Genomic DNA, 25,781 nt, shown 5'->3' with positions numbered 1-25,781 from the left:
TGAAATTCATGATTTTTCCATCTCTCCTTGGATAGTTCATTTTAGCGCCCTTTCTTGGTCTAGGGCGGATTTTTTGCCTAAGGCAAGGAATTCACAATTTTCCAACTTTTCCAAGAGCACCTTTGACACACTCCATCTTCTTGGGGCGACATTTTGCACTTGGTGGGGAATTTCAACATTTTCAAGGATTCCTTGCACACCCCATTTTGGTGCCCTCCTTCATTGCTAAGCGCTATTTCACCCTTGGCATGGATTTTTGCAATTTTCCATCTCTCCATGCATGCTTCATTTTGGCACCCAGGGTGGATTTTTGCAATGGAGGAATTCATCATTCTTTCCTTGCTTCTTCCAAACTTAGGTGGATTTTTGAGCTTTCCTTTTTAGGAGTGGGCTTCCAACACTTAGCCATTTTTGATTGACTCTGTTTGCTTTTGACTTTCTGTAATTGGAAGTAGTTGTGAATGCTTGATCTTTGTTGCCTGCCTGAATGGCATTGTCAGAAATAAACTTTCCAAAAATAGAAACTTTTCAAAATGTCATCGTTAGATTCCAAAACAGGACACAAGATTTTTGAGGTTTTGGGTGTCTTATGGAGTCCCCACAAAGTTCAGGTGGAAGTTGTGACACAGAATAGAAACTAGCAATTGGTTATGGTTAGTAGCCACATTGGAAAGATCACAATGTTGTCAATGTCTACATGCTTGTAGGCATTGCTTTTCAGAAAGAGATGTGTCAAGCTCTTAGTATAACACTCCAAAATTTGAGTGGAATGATGACTATCTTAGGTGATGATTTAGGTGGTGATTTCAATGCCACCCTTGACAGCTCAGAAAAAAACAAGGGGGCACTAACAAACTATCCTCGGTCCATATTAATTTTCAAAAAAATTTCTCTGAAAATTACTTACTAGAGATCATCCCAAAGAATGGTAAATTTACCTGAACAAACAAGCATAGGGGTTTTACTGGTATTGTCAAGAAACTGGACAAATTCTTACTAGCTAGAGATTGTCAAAGGCTCTTAGTGACATTTTAGAGCTCTATTCTACCCCTAAATAGTTTTGATTATTTTCCCCTTCTGCAAAGCAAATCAGATGGGACCCCGGATAGATGCCTCTTCAAATTCGAAAACATGTGGTTGAGGGAGAAGATGTAATATCCCGTCCTATAATGACTGAGAACAAGGAATATATTGCTGTCCAAACTGCATGTTATGCTGTTCTGAGAAATTGCGTGTTATGCTGTTTGCTGTCTCAGAAGTTTTCAGATTGATATGGGGGTGAATATAAGTGGACCAGCACATATGAGTGGACAATTACTAATGACTGCAAATGAAGGAATGATAGCCAAGAGTGCATATACAACAGAATTAGAGTATTCTATGTCAAATTAGACCCACAAACATGTACTTCCACCTACTGACATTATACCAAACAATTGGCATACAACCTCAGAAAAATCATGTATGAAGATGCAACTAATGCTCCTTCCTTTCTTATTTCAATTGATGATCAAATAGGACAATTCATGACAGCACTATGATCAAAACACATTGACTATTTTCAATGACCACTTTCAGATTTTTTGAAGATAAGTAACAGCCATGGACTCATGCATACTAACTGAGATTACAATGAAATTTCAATGTCAAATGAACCTGACACAAATCGCCTTCCTTGATAGTTGAAGAAGAGAGCAATATCAACAATTTTGGTGCCTCCAATGAACTGATTCGACCCTCCTACGAGGTTGCCCCTGCTGCTGCTATGGTGGACTGAGAATTAACAATTTGACAGCTTCTAAGTCTTCACCTTTTCACCAAGAATGATCGCTATCTCCCCCAAATCAAGATGCCAATGTCAAAAGCCAAGTTCGATACCAATATGGATGCCTAGGAGCAAATTTGTGTGTCCCAGCAGTCTGATCAGTTTGTCTTCAAAATCTGATTTGGGCTTGATTCCTTTCTTAAATTCCCTTCAAAATATCCCCAAGGGGATTGCCCTTTATTGTCAACACTAGCGCTGCCCTCCTTTGTATGATTTGATGTTCCAATGGTGGAAATAGAATGAAATCGTGGGTTATGGAAGTCTGCTATGGACTAATCTTCAGATCTTTTTGACTGATTTACACCTGCAACCTTCCTTATTCACCTTCAATGGATTCTAAGATGAACCCGCCTTGAATCCCACAATGAATAGATGCAAATGTGATCTTCTATGAGCAAGTTGTGGGTTTCACCTTAGCTGTAGCAAGTCTGAAAATGACTGAGATAAACTCAGTAAACCAGAAGGTGTAATCAGCATATATGCAACCCAACCAATGAAGACTCACACACCAAAAAGTCTCCCTTTTCTCCTCCAAAATCAAACTCTAGTGAGTTGGCCCTTGGCCACAATTGAGCACACTTGAGATGACTGAAGTATCACCTCCTCAACCAAAGAATATCTTCTTACTGCAAATTTGTCTTCAAAAGAAGGCTTCACAAATTTGGTGCTGATGTAGACTCCGTCATGAATCCAACCCCAAGAAGAACAACTAGGGTTTCGTACAACCCTTCTATCAATCTGCTGAAGGTTTGCGTCCTCAGAGATTCAACTAATGCAAAGCATCAGACAGTTCATCAAATCCAAAATCCATATGCCTTGAAGCTTCAACTTGATCTCCTTAAATCCTTTTTTCTCCCCATCATCCAGAAGCTTCTAGAAGTGACTTTATGAAATAATATTTAATTAGTCACTTTATTAAATTAATTAAATATAAAGTCATCTTTTAATTTTAATTTATTTGATAACTTTATAAATAATTAACTTAATATTATTAATTAAAATAATTAATTAAGCTATCCAAGAAAAATAATAATTATTTGGACAACTTAACTAATTAAATTAATTAATCAACTCCTCTCCAGAATTGGGGACATTACACAAGAAAATAAGCAAAAAAATTGAGGTGTGGTGGCACATGGCCCTAGTTGAACTTGGGACTAAGCTCCTCCTTTATTTGAAAAATTACAATTTGTTAAAGCTCAATTGAAAGAATGGAATATAATCATTTCAAAAATATTTTTGAACAAAAATAACATTGAGAAGGGAGTGGAAGCATTAAATGAAAAAATTATAAGAGATGGTATGGGGACTGCTGAATTTGACAAGGAACAATCACTAAGGAAAGATCTCTAGGAGATTCTGGCGAGAGGAAATTTTGTGGCGGCAAAAATCTCAAGAATGCTGGCTCAAGGATGGGGATAGGAATAGTAGTTTTTTTTCATAACTCGACCAAAGTTAAGAGATGTAGGAATTGGATCTTTGAAATCAAGAATGAGAATGGTGAACTTCTCCAATTTGTATCAAAGATAAATGAAGAAACAATAGGTTATTTTCAAGAGCCCTTGAATGGGAGAACAAAGATAGAGGCAACAATTAGAGCTGATATATTGAATAATATCCCTTCGTTAATCATTAATGCACAAAACTTTTGGTTGAAGCAGCCCATTATTGTTGAAGAAGTAAAGGAGGCTACCTTTCAGTTGGGAGTAGAGAAGGCTCTTGGTCCTGATGGCTTCTTGGCAAGTCTTTTCCATACCTTTTGGGATATTGTTAAAGAGGATTTAATCTTGGTAGTAGAGGAATCTAGGAGTAAAGCGAAAATGTTGAAAGTGGAGAGGTTTGAAGGCTTTAGACCCATCTCCTTGTGTAACACAATGTACAAAATCATCACAAAGGTCATGGCAAATAGAATGATATCAATTCTCCTAGACATCATTTCCAAAGAACAAAGTGGTTTTGACGAAGGCATTGCTATGGCCCATAAAGCCATTCACACTATTAGAAAAGACAAGGTGATAATCAAATTAGACATAAAAAAGCTTATGCCCAGGTGGACCAAGACTTCTTGTTGGTAGTGATGGAGACTTTTGATTTTTGCAAAGAATGCTTGGATTGGGTAAGGTGTTGTATTTCAACTCGAGATTCTTTGTTCTAGTGAGTGGTAGTTTGCAAGGGGTTTTTGAGGCTTCGTGGGGTCTATTGCAAGGGGACCTCATATCCTCTTTTTATTATTATGGCAGAAGCTCTAGGTAGGAGCATCTTGAAGGAGGGTGGTAAGTGGAAGGATGTCAAGGTTGCATTGGGAGTTGAGGCTGTTTCAAATCAGCAATTCGCTGATGCCACTATGCTATTTGGAGTGGCAAATGGATGGGTGGTTGGTGTCATAAAAACACCCTTGACAATTATTGTAGAACCTCTGAACAAAGTGTCAATTGGCATAATAAGACTTTAAAGGGAAAAGTCAAAATTTTAGAGATCAAAACAGGGAAGTGACCTGGCAATGGGCCTCCCACTCTACGCTAGAGCAAATAAGGCAGTTCTTTGGGATCATATCTTGGCTGTAGAAATAAGTTTGAGGCATGGAAAGGCAAATGGATTCCTTAGCTAGAAGGATTATGATGCTGAAATCAATTGCCTCTGCCATCCCAAACTTATCAATGTTGTGCATGAAGATCCCTTAGAAGATTTGTGGCTTGATAGACAAAAAGATGAGAAAGTCTTTTTTGGAACGGTAGTTTAGACCAAAATAAATTTCCTCTAATTGTGCAGTATAAGATTTGTTGTCCTTAGGATGTTGGGGGAGTTGGGCTCAAACAGTGGGCCCTTTTGAACGAAGCCCTTGGGGCAATGATGGTGTGGAGCATGTATAGTAAAAGCTATTAAAATGGGTTTGGATCCTCCAAAAGAAATACCTAGACTCAGATGATAGGACTAGAATTCTTTGCATTCAAAACCCTCAATTAGGCTCTGCAATTTGGAACTTCATAGGCTTTTGCAGGCACATTATATATGATCATGTTACACATGACATAAAAAATGGTAGTCCTACTCTCTTTTGGGAAGATTCATGGATCATGAATGAAAACTTGGCAGGTAAAGAGTAGTTCAGATAGATTAAGGAGATCTTGGTAAGGGAGTGGGGGGAGGCAGTTAGAAACTATGTTGATTGCAGTTTAGAAATGGGTTGAGAGGTTTGGAGATGGAAATTATTGCAAGGGACAAATGTAAGTGAGGAACTTAAAGCGTTCGCTAAAACTTTGAAGAAGAGGAGTTTGCTCATCTCACAAGGGAAAGACAAGCTCAAGAGGTGTGGATCAAAATCAGGGCAATATATTGTAAGGTTAGGATACAAACTTAGAGAAGAGGCTATAGTTAAGTAAGGTTGGCCAATTCATTTATGTTGGGGTAAAAACAACGTTCCACCGTGTTTTGAGACGAGGGGACAAAGGGCCTAAGTTTGAGGTTGGCGAGGGGTGGGGGGGTGATGGGGGGCGATGTTGATATACATATAGTACTTGAATAACTAGTTATGAAAAGATGTATAAGAATTACATTTAAAATGAAACTTGATCAAATTGAAACTAGTAAAAGTAGTAGGCATTGCAACTGCATTGTCCTCAGGAACACCCCAAAGTTTGTTGATCTCAATTATATATTTGACATTTGCAGCTTGTTCCAAAAAAGCACATGGTTCCACACCTTTGACATTTGCAGCTTGTTCCAAAAAAGCACATGGTTCCACACCTTTTCCTCGAATAAAAAGGAAGTATGCATTAATTCTAATTATGTTGCCAAACCATTCTACATTGCAAAAATTGCATCTCCACTTCCTTATGCCACCAGCTGACGTCCTGTGCCTGGTATTTTTGTTGCAAACTATTTGAGAGGAGACTTAGGATCAAAAGGACCCTAGCATACTCAGCCAATATCTCGGAGGGGCAATCTATATTAGCTGGTGCACTTGCCATGGAACTAGTTTGGGCTTTAGGATCAGCCCCATGTTCACCCCCCTCAACCTTGGGTTCATAGTCTAATTCATTTTCACTATAAGAATGCATTTCTATCTCATCCTCAGTCATATCATGAGAGCTCATTGTGACATTGCATTTCACAAAATTAAAAATAAAGTCAATATGTGCCTAGTTTCAGCCTATTTAAATTTTTAATATTTATTTTTGAGTTTGAACAAATTTGAAAACGAAAAAATCAGATTTGATGTTGAATCTTGAGGGCAAAATGAAGAATGATTCCCATGTTACATTCTTCATTTTTCCCTCAAGATTCAACATCAAATCTGATTTTGAAAATGAAACAAAGAAAAAACAACAAAAAAAATTGAAAATTAGAGAATAAAACAACAAAAAACACCTACCTTGAGCTTGAAAAATCTTTCCAACTTGAAGTAGAATCTTTCTCTTCTTCTTCTTGCTCCTTGTCACTCCTTTTGCACTTTCACTCATTCAACTAGCCTCTTTTCACTCCTTCAAATACTCTTTTCTCTCCTTTGTAGCTAGTTGGTTAAAAAATCAGAAAACCAAATGTGAGAAAATGAGGAATTGAGGGGGTTTTGTAAGCTTTGGAAGGCATACATGGGCCCACATAAGATTAGGGTTTGACAATAACTTGAAAATGCAAAAAAAAAATTGAAATTAAAAAAGAAAACACTTTTTGCCGTGTTGAAAATTGGGAGATGCTTGGAAGTGTTATGAGACGCTCGAGGGACGCCTGGGCATCTCCGAGACATCTCAGAGACTTCCAGCCATCTCGACGCTGGTGGTAGGATGATCTTATTAGAATAATTAATTCTTTTAGTTGGTTACCTTTTTAGTGGTTCTATTAATGGTCATTTAGTTAGTCATTTAGCTTTTTAGTTCGTCATCTTAGTTGTCAACTTGATTAGCTTTTTAATTCGTTTAGTCTTTTAAGTGCAACTATTGCTTTTGTTATAAGAACACATAGTTTGCTTTTTAGTGTTTAGTTTTTTAGCTTTATTTTGGCGTTTTAAGCGTTTTAGCTTCATGTTGAAGCTTTAGTTTAACGGTTCGTTCTTTTTAGAACACCGTCTTGTAATTCCTTTATATACGGTTGTATATTCATAATTAATTTATCCGATTATTCAATATAATTCGATTATTGATTCAATTATTTTTCATGGTATCAGAGCAGGTCAATGGGATTTTATAGGGTTTGGAGAATTTTTTAATAAAAATTCTAGGCCTTCTACCTAGAATTTATTTCCAAGAATTTTTTAAAGATTTTTTTATGAAAAAATTCTAGTGTTTTTGGTTCAAAGTGCAGATCAAAGTTTTTTTAGGGCCATTGCAAATCAAGTTTTGAAGACCCCCAACTGTGTTTTTCTTGTAATCGAGGGCATTGTTGTCTGAGTATCGTTTGTTTGGGGTTTGCGATTGTAACCCACGTCTATTATTTTGGGCACCGCGATTTTTCTATACATGATGTTTTGGCTGTTCTGCAATTCTTGGCGCAACAGTTTTTTTCCTAATTTCGCATTTCTTGGCATGATTTTGTCTTTTGGCCCACGTTTTTGTTTTGGCACCTATTTTTTGCGATTTTTCATGATCTCTGTGGGTTTTCTAGTTGAATTTGACGATTTTTCCCTGCACGCGAAGGGTTTCGGCAGCAATGATTTTCATGGTTTTTTTGTGCGGTGGCGGTACGATTCTCTGGGCACTACATCTGGATTCATGGCAACAACAATTCTCTATTTTATTTTTTTTGTCATTATGTGCCACCTGTTGAGACATGGACAAGCTAGGACTCGAACCTAGGACCTTCCATACGTTGCTGGAGTGCTCTACCACTGAGCTACTAGACCAGTCCATCGTCGGTCCGGGTGTGGCTTATTTCCAACACCAACATCCCCCCTTAAGCCACACCTCTTGTGTGCTTGGGGCTCTTAGCCTGGACCTGGCTCTGATACCATGTTAAGACATGGACCGGCTAGGACTCGAACCTAGGACCTTCCATACGCTGCTGGAGTGCTCTACCACTGAGCTACTGGTCCCTCTTGGACCAGTCCATTGTCGGTCCGGATGTGGCTTATTTCCAACACCAACACCACCGTTTTTTGTAGCACGCGATTTTGTGGGTCGTCGGTTTGGTGCCTGTTTCTTTGCACGATTTGGGTCTCCGTCCTCTGTGCATGATGACTACAGTTTTTCATGTCAAGCAATTGAATTTTAGTTAGTCATTTAACTTTTTAGTTCGTCATCTTAGTTGTTGACTTATTTAGCTTTTTAGTTTGTTTAGTCTTTTAAGTGCAACTATTGCTTCTTTTATAAGAACACATAGTTAGCTTTTTAGTGTTTAGCTTTTTAGCTTTATTTAGTGTTTTAAGTGTTTTAGCTTCATGTTGAAGCTTTAGTTTAATGGTTCGTTCTTTTTAGAACACCGTCTTGTAATTCCTTTATATGCGGTTGTATATTCGTAATTAATTTATCCGATTATTCAATATCATTCGATTATTGATTCAATTATTTTTCAGATCTATCCCTGTCTCCACGTCTCTGAGATGTCTCAGTCTCTGAAACGTGGGGCTTTGGGGGGGAGGAGACGTGTTTCGAGGGTTCACTAGGTAAAACTAACCTCCCAAAAGCTGGTGTTTTTGCATGGGCAACATTACAAAGGAGAATTCTTACAAGAGAGAGACTGCAAAAGCTTGGATTCCAAGGACCCTTTTGCTGTGCTCTTTTGGGAAGGTAGATGAAACTATGGATCAGTTGTTGCATTGTGAGTATACGGATTTTTGTTGAAAAAGTCTTATGAATAAACTTTGTTTGGTGGCTACAATTCCGTCTAGTTTACTGGAAATGTTTCAAGGATGATTGGGGAAGTTGAGAAGAACAATTTTTTCAAGATTTTGGTCGGTCGGCCCATAGTTAATCCTATGGGAAATTTGGAAATAACAAAATAGAAGATTATCTTAGGGTAAAGAAATGGAGGTTTAGAGATTGACAAACAAGATCAAAGATGCAATTTTAGAAGTGGTCAACAATGTGGCCATAAATCAGAGCCCTTAAGAAAACCTCTTTTCCTCTTGGGACAAAAGGATTACGATCGGTTGGTCGGGTCTGGTGACCCCGCTTGTTAATGGGGCTTGTTGAGTTGATCCGACCGTCAATATGAGGGAGACCAACTGACTAACAATTCGCTGCCTTTAAATTAATTACTGCTTCTAAACTGATCCCCACCTTTTTATTACAAATGCTACCCTTTATATATGTGATTAACTTTGGGTGCCAAAGTTATATATGTGATTTTATCTTGCATTAAATTCTGCAAGGTTGATGGTCATGAGTTGGCCTCTATTTATCCTCGTCTTAGGTCGGCCTTCAGTAAAATAATTATTGCTAGTATGGTTATTTATTTCTCTATTCAGCCCTAAACTTTGGTTACTCATGCTTTTAGTGCTGCGGTTTGTATTTTCAAAACCCTAGCCATAACCAGGACATGACACTTTCACTCAAACATAAGGGCTGTATGTTTGACATTACATCCATTGCAAATCTAAACATTTCCCTATCACTTGGCCCAGTTATATCATGTCAACATACTTCCATGGTGGTGAATTTGGATTTGTGTTCAGTTGGGATAGGCCCAGAGAGTTATAACCAGCTGACTCGGTAATCCCTATGACAAGTCTGAAAAACAACACATTCCAAAGAAATGGAAAGAAAATATCCTAGCTCATTTAAATTATTAAATGTAGACGAATAAAAAACCAAGCAAAAAAACAAAACAAGATTTAGTTTCTAGAAAAAATAATGAAGAATAAGACTGAAAAATCTGAATCTTCCATGATCTCATTGGCAGCAAATGGGCTCTGGCACGTGTAGGAATAGCAACCTAATTTTCTTGGCTGCAATGACGAGTACAAATAAAAGTTCAGCTATTGTATTTGGTTTGTATGTTTTATTTTCACAATGAGGTAAATGTGTTCGTTTTTTGTTTCAAGTTGTTTTCATGTCAAATTTGGGGTTTAGTTTAGCTTTTTAAGGTTGGCCTGTTGATCCATGAGTTCAAAAAAGCAAGAGAGAAATGAGCTAAACAAAAAAGGAATTATAAGGGCCTTCAGTTCTGCCTGGCTTTACCCTGGTTGCTGGAAAGTGCACCCAAGTATGCTGAAGGGCATACCTAGATGAACCTGGGTGCAATTTGCAGCACCCTGTCCACACCCATAGTGGATCAGGTATGAACCAGAACCAGATCTGGGCACATACAGGAGTGGATTGGTAACCTAGCATTATGTCAATTTTATCTTATAACATTGACTCATGGACCTCAGCTGCATTATGTGCGGGAAGTTGTGCACACAATCATTTCAATGGTTTAGCCAAATGATTTAGCCTCTAGTTGCGTATTTACTTCTCTTAATACTTCACTGGATCAAGGCAAGATCAGATATTTATCTAACACCAATATTCTTATATTGCTCTAACCTTACTGGATTTTGTGTCTAGTTAGATCAGTTTGTTTGCTTCTTACTGAATACTTTGATCCAATGTCTGTATATGCAGCATTAAGATCCAGTTCCTTTATTTTACTGCAATTTTTTTTCCCAAATTGCTTTTCCATCTTCTTCGATGACACAAGTATGATGTAATAATATTAATTTTAATTAAATATGCTATGGTTTTTGTTGCACAGGATCTTGATGCTGTTGAGGCACTTATTCAAGGGCTTGTTCTCTTCCAGGGAGGGGTTTTAATGGTATGGTTTTATTCTTGATTTTTTTTCTCTTTGACGTGCATTCTATTCTTCTTCTTCTATTCTTGCCCTCTGGTTTTGTTATAAAGCTTTTTATTTAATGTGATTTCAGGTCAGTCACGATGAACATCTTATATCAGGAAGTGTTGATGAGTTGTGGGCGGTATCTCAAGGCAGAGTAACACCCTTCCATGGAACATTTCAGGACTATAAAAAGTCCCTTAAGGCAGCATAGTGAGATGATTCCTATGTGTGTACATGTGAAGTCACGATATCCCTACCCTTAAAAGGAAAGTCCAGTACTTTTATACAGGAGCATTTAATTCTAATTGAATGCTATGGTTTTCTATTTCTCTTTAATTTCAGCTATTATTTTCATCATATATTTTTGACATAGACAATGCAAATGCTCTGGGAAATTATTGTTTGCATTGAATTCTTCCTCCATTTTGGGTTTACGTGAAGAAGAAACTACACTGTTCAAATGAACCTGGGTACAGAGAAACAGTTTATCAAGATTTTCATCAACAGCTTTAATGTTTAGATACCATTGTTGAGATTGAATCAAGGTCAGAACTATGGCAGAAAAGGAGTATGCATTCCAGTCTTCATCTGACCTGTTGAAAAAGTGTTAGGTATAATACTATAGAAGAACTTGTGTAAGTTCATTCATGTTGTACAGGTGGAAAAAAGCCCACACGCATTGTAGCCTTATGCATGGCTTGAAAACATTTCTGTTTAAATGCAAAGGAAAGCTCCAGCTAATGCATGACTGACTTGCATGAGAGTCCCCAAGATGAGTGGACTGTATTATCAAGCGTTATCAGGAGGATTGGTTAGTAAATGTGCCTAATTTTGAGTCTTTAAAGATTTATTAACATTTGTGGTTGCCAACAGTGTACTGCAGAATGAGTTGTAATATTAGAAGAAAATTGAATTCAAATATTTTATATAGCTTAAATAGAACTTTAAAGATTTATCACAGTTGCGTGAAAGATGTATGACCAAACCAAATAGAATTTTTAATTTTGAAGGGCATAAGGTGGTAATCAGTGAGTGCAATGTACAATTGAGCATGTTAGCAGCACACGACTTTCTGATTATATTTAGTATATCAGTGGGAGATATATTGAGTTTTGAGATAATATTATTTAAATTTTATGCAACCTTTTGATATAGCTTTGAGTTTTAATATGCAATGCAATATAACTGATTGTAGGATAAATGACTTAATGTAATGTCCCCTTTTGGAATCTCCCTTATTCAAGCCCTAGAATAACAATTTCAGCTTAAGTCGTAAGGGGGTAATTTATTTTTAACTTAAATTATCACATATAATACATGTTTCAAAGTAATCCTAGTTTAGGTCCTAATAATATTAATAATCATTGAACTTATAAATATTAACATTAAACCCCAATTTCCATTATTCCATATAACAATGTGATGCCTAAATAGAGTAGAATGAGATTAGAGATATCCTATAGGCAAGTTAGAAGATATAAAATTATAAAATGCATGATTATAAAAGATCCTAAGAACTTAATTGAGTAAAGCATGAATTCATTTTAAAAGAACTTAGTCATAGAATAGGAATAGGAATAGGATAGGATGACCGAGTGTGGTGCCCAAGAAACCCTCTATCCTAGGCTCAAGAGCGGCTTAACTGCCTTGACCTCATGTGGCCCATATCATCAATGAGGTGGCCTACCTAGTGAAGCGTCCTACCAACGTTTTCCTCCACTTGTCATACCAACCCATAGTTTACATATTCATTCAGCATGATAGAAGGTATGAGGGCTGTTACAGTAAGGTGCCCAGAAAGTCTATTCTTCATAGGCCCAAGGGAAGCATCTTTGTACCCCTTGGCCTCATGAGACTCCTCGATCTTAAACCATGAGGAGGCATGCCTACAAGATAACCCCAACACCTTTTTCCTAACTGTAACTTCTCACCTTTTATCATGTTCAGTTATACTTCGAATAAACCCTCAGAAATATATCATATTTCAGATTTATCATAACAGATGAACATATTGTATTATCTATTACGGATCTCAGAATCTCAACAGTATACAGTATAGATATGCAAAACATAGGTATAATGGATATGCAGAAATATATACATATTTTGTAATGTCCCTTACTAGATATAAGCTTGTTTAGCAACAATCACCTAATTTCAATACATTCATAACTCAAATCGATTTTCTTTATTAGGAGACAATTCCTATCTAAACTTAATAATAGTAAATCTGAATCAGATACTTATCATAATGCTCAATTAATTATTCATAATTTCATAAATCAAAGATAGGCCTTGAAGCTTACCTTATATTTGGAAAGTGGAGACTCGATTAAGATAACCTGCACCAACAAGGAAAGGCACACACCTACAAACACATTCATTCTTAAGTAGTTATAATCTATTCTTCTGTCACACAGAGAGGGAGAGAGTATACAAGGCATGAAAGGATTGCTTGGGTCCGTTGTCTACCAAGCCCAAGGAATGCTTGCTTCTAACCTCCTTGTTAGACTTGGTGACCCGTATTGTTGCCATTTCAAGCGTTTATAACCTTGCACACATCTCCATCTTGGTGCGATTGGTGTGGGAGGAGTAACTGGTTCCTTGACTCCATGGGTCCTTATGACCACATGTGAGCCCATCGTCACCATTGGAATATTCCACCATCCTTCTCACACATGATGGTCTTAACAAACACAGTTTCTAATGAATTACTTCATACTGATTGTGTAATGCCTACTGCAAGAGTGAATGAATTTTCAGTACAACAGTGACTTTGATATAAACTGACAATACAATTTTTTTTGGCTTTCTATAATATTATTTGTGCAGTCTCTAATGTAATTAGATATCATCAAAGACTGATATGAAATCCTCTATAATCATGACACATGTAATACAAGGGATGTGTTACCAATTAATAATAATGGATGGTTGAACTTTAACGATGATTAAATGTATACAATTTCTGGATTTGATTGTGTAATTTTTTTTAACCATCAACGTTTTGAATCACACTTCGTGATTCATCATTAGGATGTAAGAGAGCTCAAGGAGTTGTAAGATGATGATGAATCACAGAGTGTGATTTGAAACATTTATGGTTAAAAAAATTTACACAACCAAATCCAGAAAATGTATACATTTATTGAATAGATTGTGGAAATCTAATAGCTCTGATTCAATGATGATTGTTGATTGTTTTCTATTACTGGCAATAGTCTCTGCCTTCTTCTATATTCCTTCCGATTACTTCTTACTGTATTAACTTAAGAGTTCTTTCTGATTTATTATTTGTCTGGTCAACATTATATAAATATAAAGTATGATTGTCATACATATTGCAGTATATATTAATATTACTATTAAATTCTGCATAAGAACATTATCAGGTGTCACATATTAAGCACGTCCCCATGTATACCACCAAGAACAAATTAAGCACGTCCCCATGTATACCACCAAGAACAAGGATGTTACTACCTCTAACTTATGAGCTGATTTGATTGATGGTGATATCACTGGATGCTTTGATTCCTTTCCTTTATATCTCTCAATGTGAAGGAAAAGTCACACCTCTTCATCATGTATGCCCTTTGGCAAGAGACACACCCTTTCAACCATTAGCACCCTTTGAAAGAGTGTAACTCTTCATTATATCCGCTCTTTGAAAGGGACACAACCTTTCATGATCAGATTTTCACTTCTTATTTAAATCAGATCTCCACTTCTGGTTCTTAAATTATCCCCCTCTGAAATGAGGTTCTCTTCTCCCTTTTATATCTCATATTTGAGTAAGTCACAACTTTTCATTCCATGTCTTTTGACCATTCATTAACTTAATTAAATTTTAATTATATTTATTTATATTCTTTTAGATTTTAATTTTAATTCTTTTGCATTATAATTTTATTATTATTATTTACCATTAAATTCTATTTCAAAGTGGGGACATTACAGTCCGCCCCACTCAAGATTGGTTCTCCTCAAGAAATGTCAATTTTAGCTAAATCTTTTCATGTGAGGATCCCCAAACTAACTCTTGGAGATTTGTAATCTTTAGAGAAGTTTCCTCTCATTAATTGCGACCTTAAGAATAGTTTTGGCTATTCCTATGGGTATCTCTATAAGACAAAGCAAGGGATGAGCTTCTTATATATTAAGATGAGGATTAGTAGCATGACACAAATCTAACACCTTAATTGTGAGATGATCATGCTGACTATGCCTCGTAGAATTGAGAACTTTAGGAATTAGTTCACTAAATCTCATTGTTTCTATGGTGATCATACCCTAACATAATTATTCATACTTGATATCATGATTGATAACTATGTTCAGCCATGCTCTATACAATTTTTGAATATGATTTTAGTGATGTTTCACAATGAGTGATAAGCAGCTAGTGAAATGATAAGAACTGTCTAGAGAATAGAAGAGATTTTGGTACAAAAAGTTAAGTACCACTTATGACTGGAATTGATTTTTAGGAAACCCCAAATGATGGTTTTACTCTTTTATTACATAGTGTTCATGTGAGGGATAAAAATATGTCTTGCTTTACAAGTTATGTCTAAATCAATAGTGAAGACAATTGGTGAGATAAATCTCTCAAAAAAACATATAAAGGTTGTATTATTTAGCTATACTTGACGTTAATAATTAGAATATGCATCTTGAACCTTTACATTGGAGAGTGATTAGGCAATGAGAAATTTTAGTTGATAGTGTGAATATCACTGACACCGTAGTTACCAAGTAGAAGTGAAACAGTAATCACATAAATCTGGCATCACCTCCTTTTGCTGTACAGTTTGTATGAACATAGGTTGTTATGGTTGGATATTAACGTATTGGTAACTTAGGTGGTAGATTGAAATTAAATGTATCATAGATATATTGAATGACTGTAATGTCCCCTAATGGGACCCTCTTATATTTTTTCGTAGAATCACAATAGAAAGAAATTTATGTCAAATAAAGCTTGGTCTGGAATCTACACCGTCATTATGTTATATTACATTATCAAGGATATTGTCAACATTATATTATATTAAGATCATTATATTAACAACATTATACAACATCATATTACGTTTATATTCTATTAATAGTATCATATTATATTATTTTTATTATTAACGATATCTTATTACATTTATCTTATTTCATTTTTAACAGTACCATATTATATTTATCTTACTAACCATATTTAATTATCATAACATTATCAATATTAATAAGTCCGTCTTTATTATTATTATTAGTTGTGTTATTAATACTTATACTAAATTTATAATGCAGTGCCCTATATACTTATCACTGTCCCAATGACCATACTGTCCTGTTTCTAACAACCAGTTTGACTGCTGACTTATATTGTTGTATTCCCTTGCTCTACGTGTGAGACTCTATCCCCCCCCTTAGATTCATTTTGATTTCTTATTTATATCTTCAACTTCAAGAGTCATACCCTTTGAGCGGCTGTCTTTTTTGAAGAGACATCCCATTTACTAATTATTTCCTTTATTTTTTTCACAAAGGATTGCTTCCACTAGTATAATAATTCATAAGCACCTTAATTATTATCATGTCTATTCATATATGAGGAATCACACTAGTTAGGGGTATCACGTCATTTGTAAGGTGGTTTATTATTAAAACAATGTTAAACCGATTAACTTGTTGCCACCGTATTAACTATTGATTAGCCCGTATTACCAATAAGTTCATTCATCACTGTTTGCTATCTAACCGATGAGTGAAAGCCGCAATCAAGATCTTTAGGATCTTTGTTTTGTTGCAATCAGTAAGGATTTTTGTTCTGCTGCTGTTCTTGATATTGTCGTAATCACTATTCAGTATATTAACTCTGTGCCTGCTGTTAACAACAGTAAAATTGTTGTCTTAATCATTATTGCTTCATGTAATTATCTAATAAAAATCTTAATGAATTTTTGATATTAATAAGATGATTAATATGTGATACTTAATACTAATATTAATGTATATTAGTAATCTGTTTATTGATGGGTTTGATTTTTTAATATTAAGGAGGTTCATTCATATCTTTAATTTGAACGAACAATAAACTCATAAATAAATAATTGATGTATAAGCATATTTAGATATAAATCACTATTATTTGATAATATGGGGACATCGCAAACTTTACTAAATATTATTTAATTAATGATAATAAAATATTAATTAGTAGGTAGTAGTCGCTACATTTATTTCATTTGTACATAATGAATAAATTAAATATTAAATTAATAAATAAACAGTTTTAATTGCTATATTTAGGTTATATCCCTTGATTAGAAAAAAACATGATGAACAAGGATGGGGTATGACAAAGGGGACATGACATGTAATGATCAAGGAGGGGACATGACAATGGCTAACATGTTTCCTTTCTCTTTTTTATGACAATTTATAGGCAACTTACTATACCTATCAAGGTCTTATACTATTACTTCACAGTTCACACATTCTTCCTTCCTATAAATTTCATGGTATCAACATGTTTCAATAATCCCTAGGTTGCCCTTCTCATGTTATTATGAGTGTGGGACTCATGTTTGCAGAAAGGACCTTAGTGATCTAATACATACAACTCATTTTAGATGGGATGTAAGAGTATAGCTCTTAAAACATTTATGAGTACTTACAAAACATGCTCCCAGGATAACTAAACATATTCAAGGAAGGCACATCCATGAATTTAGCATGTTGAAAACATGACATACATGGGTCAAGCAAATAAATAAGCATAAAGTATGAAACATACATACAAGATAAATACTTGAGAAGGGTACACATACAAAATGCCCATGAAGTATTCATGTTGAAAACACATTGTACATGAAGCAAGCATCTAAATACACATATCCATAACAACATAGACATTTGTAAGGGACAAAAAATTTACATGAAGCAATACATGAATATGCACGAGGCATAAAGCGTAAAGTGTACACATGAACATACGTAAGACATGCATCATATACATGTAAGACATGAATCATACACATGAACACACTTAAGGCATGAATCATACACATCAAGTTACGCAAGGCATGAATCACACACTTGAAAGCAAGAACATGTAAGGCATGGATCATATACACGTGATGCAGAAAACATGAAGTACACACATGGATATACTTAAGGCATAAAGCATATACATAGCACATGGATTCACTAAAGCCACGTAGCGCATAACACATGAAGCATGAATTCCCGTAAGTGGCACATAAAGCATGAATATACACTTGATTTCATGTAAGTGACACATAAAGCATGCATATACACTTGAATTCACTTAAGTCATGAGGCATACAAATGAATACACTCGAAGCATGCAACATACATGTAACATATGGTCATGGATACACTTAAGGCATGAAGCATACATGTAGAGCATAAAGCATGAAGTATGGACATGAAACATAGGACACAAGTCATACACATGAATATGCATAATGTGTAATACACACACAAAATGGATTATATATGTAAGACATGAAGTAATACGTAAATACACATAAGGTACAAACATATATGCAAATGGAGTAAACACTTTGAAAACACATTAGTCATGAAGTAAATATGTATAAGATATGAAGCTTTTGAGAAAGGCCTACATAAAATGCGCATGGAATAAACATGTTGAAAATACATCAATCATGATGCGAAGTATATTCAAGACATGAAGCACACATGAGAAAAATACACGTATACAATGGAGCTATCATATTGAAGACACATCAGACATATAGAAAACACATAAATAAACTATGGATTATATATACATGAAACATACGTTTGAGAGAAATATACATAAGGCATGTGAGTACACTTAAGGCATGAAGCATGCACATAAGACAAGAAGCATGCACATAAAACATAAAGTATACACATAGGGCATAGAACATGCACATGGACATATGCAAACACATAGCATACACACAAATACATATATTGTTAGGTTCCTTCTTATCAACTAGAATGATTCATTGATTTGTGTTTACCCTGTAGGATGGCAGGATGAAAGCTCTGATACGATTAGTAATGTCCCCTACTAAATATAAGCCCGTTTAGCAACAATTACCTAATTTTAATACATTCGTAACTCAAATTGATTTTCTTAATTAGGAGACAATTCCTATCTAAACTTAATAATAGTAAATCTAAATAAGATACTTATCATAATGCTCAATTAATTATTCATAATTTCATAAATCAGAGATAGGGCTTGAAGCTTATCTTATATTTGGAGAGTGGAGACTCGATTAAGATAACCCGCACCAACAAGGAAAGGCACACACCTACAAACATATTCATTCTTAACTAGTTATAATCTATTATGTTGTCACATAGAGAGGGAGAGAGTATATGAGGCATGAAAGGATTGCTTGGGTATGTTGTCTACCAAGCCCAATGAATGGTTTCTTCTAACCTCCTTGCTAAACTTGGAAGCCCGTATTGCTACCCTTTCAAGCTTTTATACCCTTACATCTCCATCTTGGTGAGATTGGTGTGGGAGGAGTAACTGGTTCCCTGACTCCACGGGTCCTTATGACCACATGTGAGCTCCCCATCACCACTGGAATACTCCACCATCCTTCTCACACATGATGGTCTTAACAAACACAGTTTCTAATGAATTACTTTTTACTGATTGTATAATGCCTACTGTAAGAGTTAATGAATTTCTAGTACAACAATGACTTTGATATAAACTGACAATAAAGATTTTTTGGCTTTCCATAATATTATTTGTGCAATCTCTAATGTAACTAGATATCATCAAAGACTGATAGGAAACCGTCTATAATCATGATGTATGTAATACAAGGGATATGTTGACTTGCCAATCGATAATAATGGATCGCTGACCTTTAACAGTGATTGCTGATTGTTTCCTATTATTGGCAATAGTCTTTGCCTTCTTCTATATTCCATCTGATTACTTCTTACTGCATTAAATTAAGAGTTCTTTATGATTTATTAATTGTTTGGTCAACTTATATATGTAATATCGTTGCCCCTAATCAACATCAATAGATTTATGATGATAAATAGAAAATTTACATAAACGTTGATTACTCAAATGCTAAAGTTTTGTGTTAATGTATACAAAAATTTGATTATTCCAACTTGTCAACCTTGTGTACAAGCACCAAGAGTTGTAGCCTTTAAGGAGATATCCTCAAAACAGGAAGCAAGTCATTGGAAACCAATGATCCAATGTGGCAATAAAGTTATAGTTGATTGTGAATTGCAAAAAAAGTCAATCATAGATTATGCTTGACAATGTGAAAGGAGTGGGAATGATGTCTCAAATGTGGAACATGATAGTCATTAGGATAAGCTGATCACTAGCTTATCTATGCTATATGCATATGATCTAAAGCTTGCACAATGCATGGATCATGCTATGAAGTGAAACAAAGCACTAAACTACCATTCATAGATTTGCCATGAGACCTTAGGTCTAGGTCTAACATATTATGACAAATTTCACCAAGTCGATACACTACAATTATGTGTTAGGATTTTTTTTTTGAAATAAAGGTAATAGTCAATAAAATATCATATTGTTTTGAGGAGGTTATCTCAAGAAATTTAAGTTTAATATATGAATTGAATATTGTAACTATGATGTCTTGGGAGAGTCTTTCTAATTGAAAGGCATGATTATGTAGGGATGACCCCTTTATCTTATTTAAATCAATCCAAGGAAACAATTAAAACTAATAAATTGAATTATTAAAGTTAAGCATGTCACAAGTGCTTAATTTTATTACTTTTAGGAAAATGGAATATCATGAGCACATATCCATCCTCTTAAGAAAAGTCTTGCACTCAATGATTAGTAACTTTGGATGTCTTTGTATGAATTGTTCATCTTTCCATATTTTACTATAGATGAGGATGTAATTAAAGAATGCAAACATAAATTATTTTAAAACGGGTGGAACATTGAAGCTTTGAAAAGTCGAGAGGAGCTTTAGTGAGATGAAATTTCATAACTAATAATTCATAAGGACCCTCTCGTGTTCTAAAGGTAGTCATATATAATTAAAGAATATAAACACAAATTCTTCAAAAAATGGGTGAACCATTGAAGCTTTGAAAAGTCGAGGGGGACATTAGTGAGATGAAATGGTGTAACTAATAATTCATAATGACCCTCTCATGTTCTAAAGGTACTCTTATGTACATTCTCTAGTTAAATTTGATGATAACTTAAATCAAATCCAACTTAGTAAATAAAACCACACCACTGGAATTGTTTAATTATTTATCAAAATAAGATTAGGAAACTTATCTTTAATAGTGAGCTTGTTGCGCTCCATATAGTTTGGGCATAGCCTCCATGACATCCTTTCTTTAAACCATAACCAATGGAGATGAATAAACACTTTTGTTGAGATGAACAATGCTTGAATCCAACATTTTCTTAAACAATATTTTAATTTCTTTGTTCATATGGATAGTGATAAGGTCTAATATTTTAATAAGATAAAGTGGAAAATGCTCGAAACCATGACAATAACAGCCATCAAGGCAATAATAAACCAAAGCGGAAAACAAAGCAAGTCTCATGAGAAGAAAGTCAGGAAAACATAAACAAACAAAAAATACTTTTGACTGAAGCTAGAAATTAAAAGAAGCTCTCAAAGACCAGCAAAAGACCCTAAGGGCTGTTTGAATTCCATCTTCAACCAAGGCCTCTATATAGAATGAGAGCAAGGATAAAAAATCGAAACAATTTTTGAAGAAAAAAGGCAGCAAAAGACTTTAAAGATGGTTTGAATCCCATGTTCAATCAAGGCTTCTATATAGGATGAAGGTAGAGATAACAATTTAAACACTTTTTGAACAAAAAGATAGTAAAAGATCCTAAACGCAGTTTGAATATTGTTTTCAACCAAATCCTCTATATAAGTTGAGGGCAAAGATGAACAATCCAAACAACTTTTTGAAAGAAGAAACTAAGTCGAAACACTCTCACTTGCAAGTTTCCTTTTGACCTTAGCATCTCTATCATTAGAATCTAGAATCTTCCCATTACAATGAGGTTGGGGCCATAATATTTCCCTCACTACGTACTAGGAACTCCCCAGATCATCAAATTCTACTCACAATAACACCAGTCCTAACCACTGGAAGAAGGCGCGTCACACGCCACCCTCGAATCTAGATCCAACCCCTGCCACCGAGCTGGAGGTTCGAGACTTGCTCATCCCCAACCCAACAACCCTACAAATCCTTATCTCTCCCAAGAAGAGATTCCACCAAAACTTTAACAGATAGCTGAGGCCTAACAACCTCAGGGGAGGGAGGGCAAGTGACCTAAGACGAAAAAAACACTCAACAGAAGACATATCTCTAGGCGGTCGAAACTTAAAAGAGAGGTTTATCTCACCTAGATCCAAGCGAAGCAAGTTCTGCGAACACTCCTCCTCTAAGGACCTAGCCCTAAGCCTGGAATCCTACCTCATGACAAGCCTGGGAAGGCAAGACAGATAGGGGTCATCATCCAGGCGAGGAATCCCTTACGCATCCCAAAGGAGCTATAATAGTGGGCATAGAGACCTTTCAGTTAGTCAAGGAAACTTCAGGGGGGCGTCAAGTTGAGCCTCATGAAGGATGTCGAGAAGCAACTTGTTCTCATTAGGGCCAATCAATAAGAAACATCTTCATCGTTGTCTGAATATACATCCTCTGCATTTCTCGCTCCAGGTTTGAAAATGCCTCCACCTTACCAGTTCCGGCTCAATGCTCTTGACTTCTTGCACAATGCCATTTTAAAGTTGATTAGGTCTAATGTTAAGAGGACCACTTCCTCATTAATTCAATGACATGATCATGGTTGTTGATTTGAAGTAGATACTTGGGTTCTTCCAAAACTTGTAAATGGTGTTCAATGGAGACCATTGAAATTTTGGTGGATTTTTAAGTTTTCATGTTTTGTGTTTTTATAGAATGTAGTTTGGATGTTAATAGAATTTTTAAGAATAATTTTTCCATTCTATGGGATAATTATATAAGGATAACATAAAATAAAGAAAAGGAATATGTGAAATATTAAAAATTAGGATAAATGTTGTCTAGATGTTAGCTACAAACCACTAGCTCCATTAGATCACCATCTAAACTTTTAATATAAAATGTGTCTTCCTTGAACTCATCTAGAATTTGATAAGGCCCAATACATAAAATAAAAAACCTTGCATATGTGCCTTTAATCTCATGTCTATCACTCCACATGAGGACAAAGTATCCTATGTGGAAACACCTTTGAGTTTCCTTCTTATCAAGATATACTTCATTTTCTACTACTATAATAGAACTCTCCCATGTGCAACTTCTTTTATTTTCTCCAACTTTATTAATTCATTTTCTCTTTGAGATGGTGCATATTTTCTTAGCATTTGACTTAAACCAATAATTTCTATATTGGTGAGTCTAGGTTGATTAGCATTATGGCTTCTAATCCAAAACTAGTTTAAATGGGCACTTAATACTAGCCTTCTTAAAGGTGATCATATCCACCCATATTGCAAACTTTAACTTATCCTCCTACCTTTTCTTGTTTGCATTCCATATTTTTTAAATGATTTTAATCATACACTTTTTGCTAGATTTAAATAGAACATTACTTTGTGGATGGTAGGTTAATTATAGGGTCAAGTTGATCCCATACTTAACCTAAATCTAAAAGCTAATGAGACCTAAAACACATTGTAATGTCAATATTTATCCTTGTAGGCACATCAAATCTAGTTATCACATTGGTCAACAAGAAATCACCACCATATTTGATGTTGCATTTCTAGTGGGGATCACCTAACCCCACTTAATAAAGTAATTTTTGGCCACAAGAATATTTTTATACTCATTCCTTGATCTCTACATGATTTTATTTATAAAATAAATGCCCCATTATTGAAAGGATCCTTGGATATCTTATGCTTGAGAGGAGAGGAACCTATAAAATTTTCCTTCGCTGAAAACATTTGAGAGACGTCACATTTCTTCACAATCTTGACCATATCCTTGAATAATGTTAGCCAACATTATCTTACTATGAGAATCTTATGTGCAAGATAATATGGAATGAAGTATCGACCAGAAAATCTTTCATGACATTCTTGTGGACTATTCTTGATTGAGACACTTGAGTACAACAACCTAGGATGGATTCTCCACATTAAGTCATCTTAAATCAATATACAATTTTGGGTCTATGGTTTCAAGGATCTTTCATAATTCTCTTCAAGCTAGTAGGAAATTTGTGTTCTCTAAAAAATCAATTCCTTGTGCCAAGGATCATTTTTTAAAGGACAAGAGGTAAATACAAGGTCAAATATTAATTCATTACTCTCTTTTGATCTAGATTTGAATCAATCATTATCATAAATAGGCCTCAAACTCTATTCAATATCATAGTTTGTACCTCCATGTTATATTCTTGGATCTTATTAATCCTTTTTTATCTCTTATTAGAAGATTACTAATCAATAAAGATGTCGTTTACATAAGTATGGGGGACATATGCAATTATCTTTATCCCTATTAAGTTAGTTCTAAAATTATTTATAGCGTTAATAAGGTGTAAGAATTATTTCGATAGTTAACTACTTCAATTCTACATCTTGTAAGGACTTGCTTAAAAATGCTATAGGTGTTTAATATCCATTAGTTTTATTTCATAATATAATAACATAGTGTAGAATGTTGTAAAGGAAAACAGTTGAAATTTTTTTAAACAACTAGTGCTTGCTAAAATTGGTGATTTCTCGAGTGCCTCCTTGATGTCCATGAAGGGATTAGTTGTTTCCTTTATCCTTATAACTAAATTCCCCTTCTTTAGCATCTTGTGAAATTAACTTGGTATTATTAGAAAAGTTAGAGATGAACCTTTAAACAAAATTCATTTTCCTAGAAAGGTACTCCACACATTTTACTATCTTAGAATAAGAAATGAGATCATATATTCTTACTCTCTTCATATATATTCTCACCCTACCTTTGGATACAATGTACCTAACAATCTTACATTCTTCCACATAGAAATTTCATTTTTAAGGATTTTGGGAAAAAAAACATCCTCTAAACATCCATTATACTTTGCAAAATAGCACCTACATTCTTCAAACTCAATGAGATTCTCACATAAATATAAATTGCCCAAAAGAGATGTCAGTATCATCTTTCACTACTCAAATTCTATAATACCCACCTAATTATACCTAGAGAATCTGTCCATCTTGGATATCAATTTTAAGAATTTTACTTTCTACAATTAATTCATACTAGGCAAAGGACAATTGTCCTTTAGGGACATGATATTCAAATTCTTGAAATATATACAAATCCTAATCTCTCCATTCTTTTTACTTGTTTTCTAGTAGATTTTATACCTTTCTTTAGATTCTTTAATTCCTTTTATAGTTGAGGTGCTAGAGTAGGATTGATCAACCTTTTACTTCTTCCTAAAGGATCTTGCATTAGGCTAGAGATAAATTATATGTTGAAAAAAAAACCTCCCTATAACCTTACATCTCAACAAATGACCAAGAAAAAAACTTTCTAATTTTTTTTATCAAGTCAATTAATATCTACTTCTCTATTGAATTTAACTTCTTGTCAACATAGATCATTTTTTACACAAAATCAAGGAAAATATTGGCACCTTCCACATTATATTCATCAACTAGTTTATTTCTTGTTTTATAGTACCTTGCACCGAAAAACATGCTTTCCAATGCTACAAGATCTCTTAGAATGGAACTAGTCTTCAATTAGCCAAAAGAGAATTTACTTTCTAATCTCTAATTTAACCATGAGCTTCACCTTTATTAGTCAACTATCAAGATCATCCATATAGTTTAAAAACCTATAAACATATTAATTATAATTAAACACTTACCAGCTATAGATGTTATCCTATATAGTAGGCCTTGCGAAGACCTCTATGCAAAAGCTGTAATGAGAAGATACCAACTACACATCAAATTTGGATGTTTCTAACCCTAAAGAATCCTATAATATTATTTGACCTATTAACTTATTTAATACCAACTATTGTAAACAAGTCTAGGGTACCCCAAACAACATTATGCCATATTTTTTCTTTATCATTCATCACAATAATTTCTCACTCGTGAGACAACTAGTTCTAAAT

At 34.8% G+C, this 25,781-nt stretch overlaps 1 protein-coding gene across 1 annotated transcript in view; it reads left to right on the top strand.

Moving 5' to 3' along the window:
• Positions 1–11,534, top strand: part of LOC131060044 (ABC transporter F family member 3) — a 188,684-nt gene extending 177,150 nt beyond the window's left edge. Inside the window, exons 17-18 of the mRNA XM_057993131.2 lie at positions 10,493–10,555; positions 10,665–11,534. Of these exons, the coding sequence (XP_057849114.1) occupies positions 10,493–10,555; positions 10,665–10,787 (186 nt within the window). The 3' untranslated portion in view covers positions 10,788–11,534. The remainder of the gene's footprint in view (positions 1–10,492; positions 10,556–10,664) is intronic.
• The last annotated feature ends 14,247 nt before the right edge of the window (positions 11,535–25,781 follow it).

This window comes from Cryptomeria japonica, chromosome 8 (assembly GCF_030272615.1).
Source record: "Cryptomeria japonica chromosome 8, Sugi_1.0, whole genome shotgun sequence".
In the NCBI taxonomy this organism is placed as follows: domain Eukaryota; kingdom Viridiplantae; phylum Streptophyta; class Pinopsida; order Cupressales; family Cupressaceae; genus Cryptomeria; species Cryptomeria japonica.
This window is presented reverse-complemented; position numbering and strand designations above follow the sequence as displayed.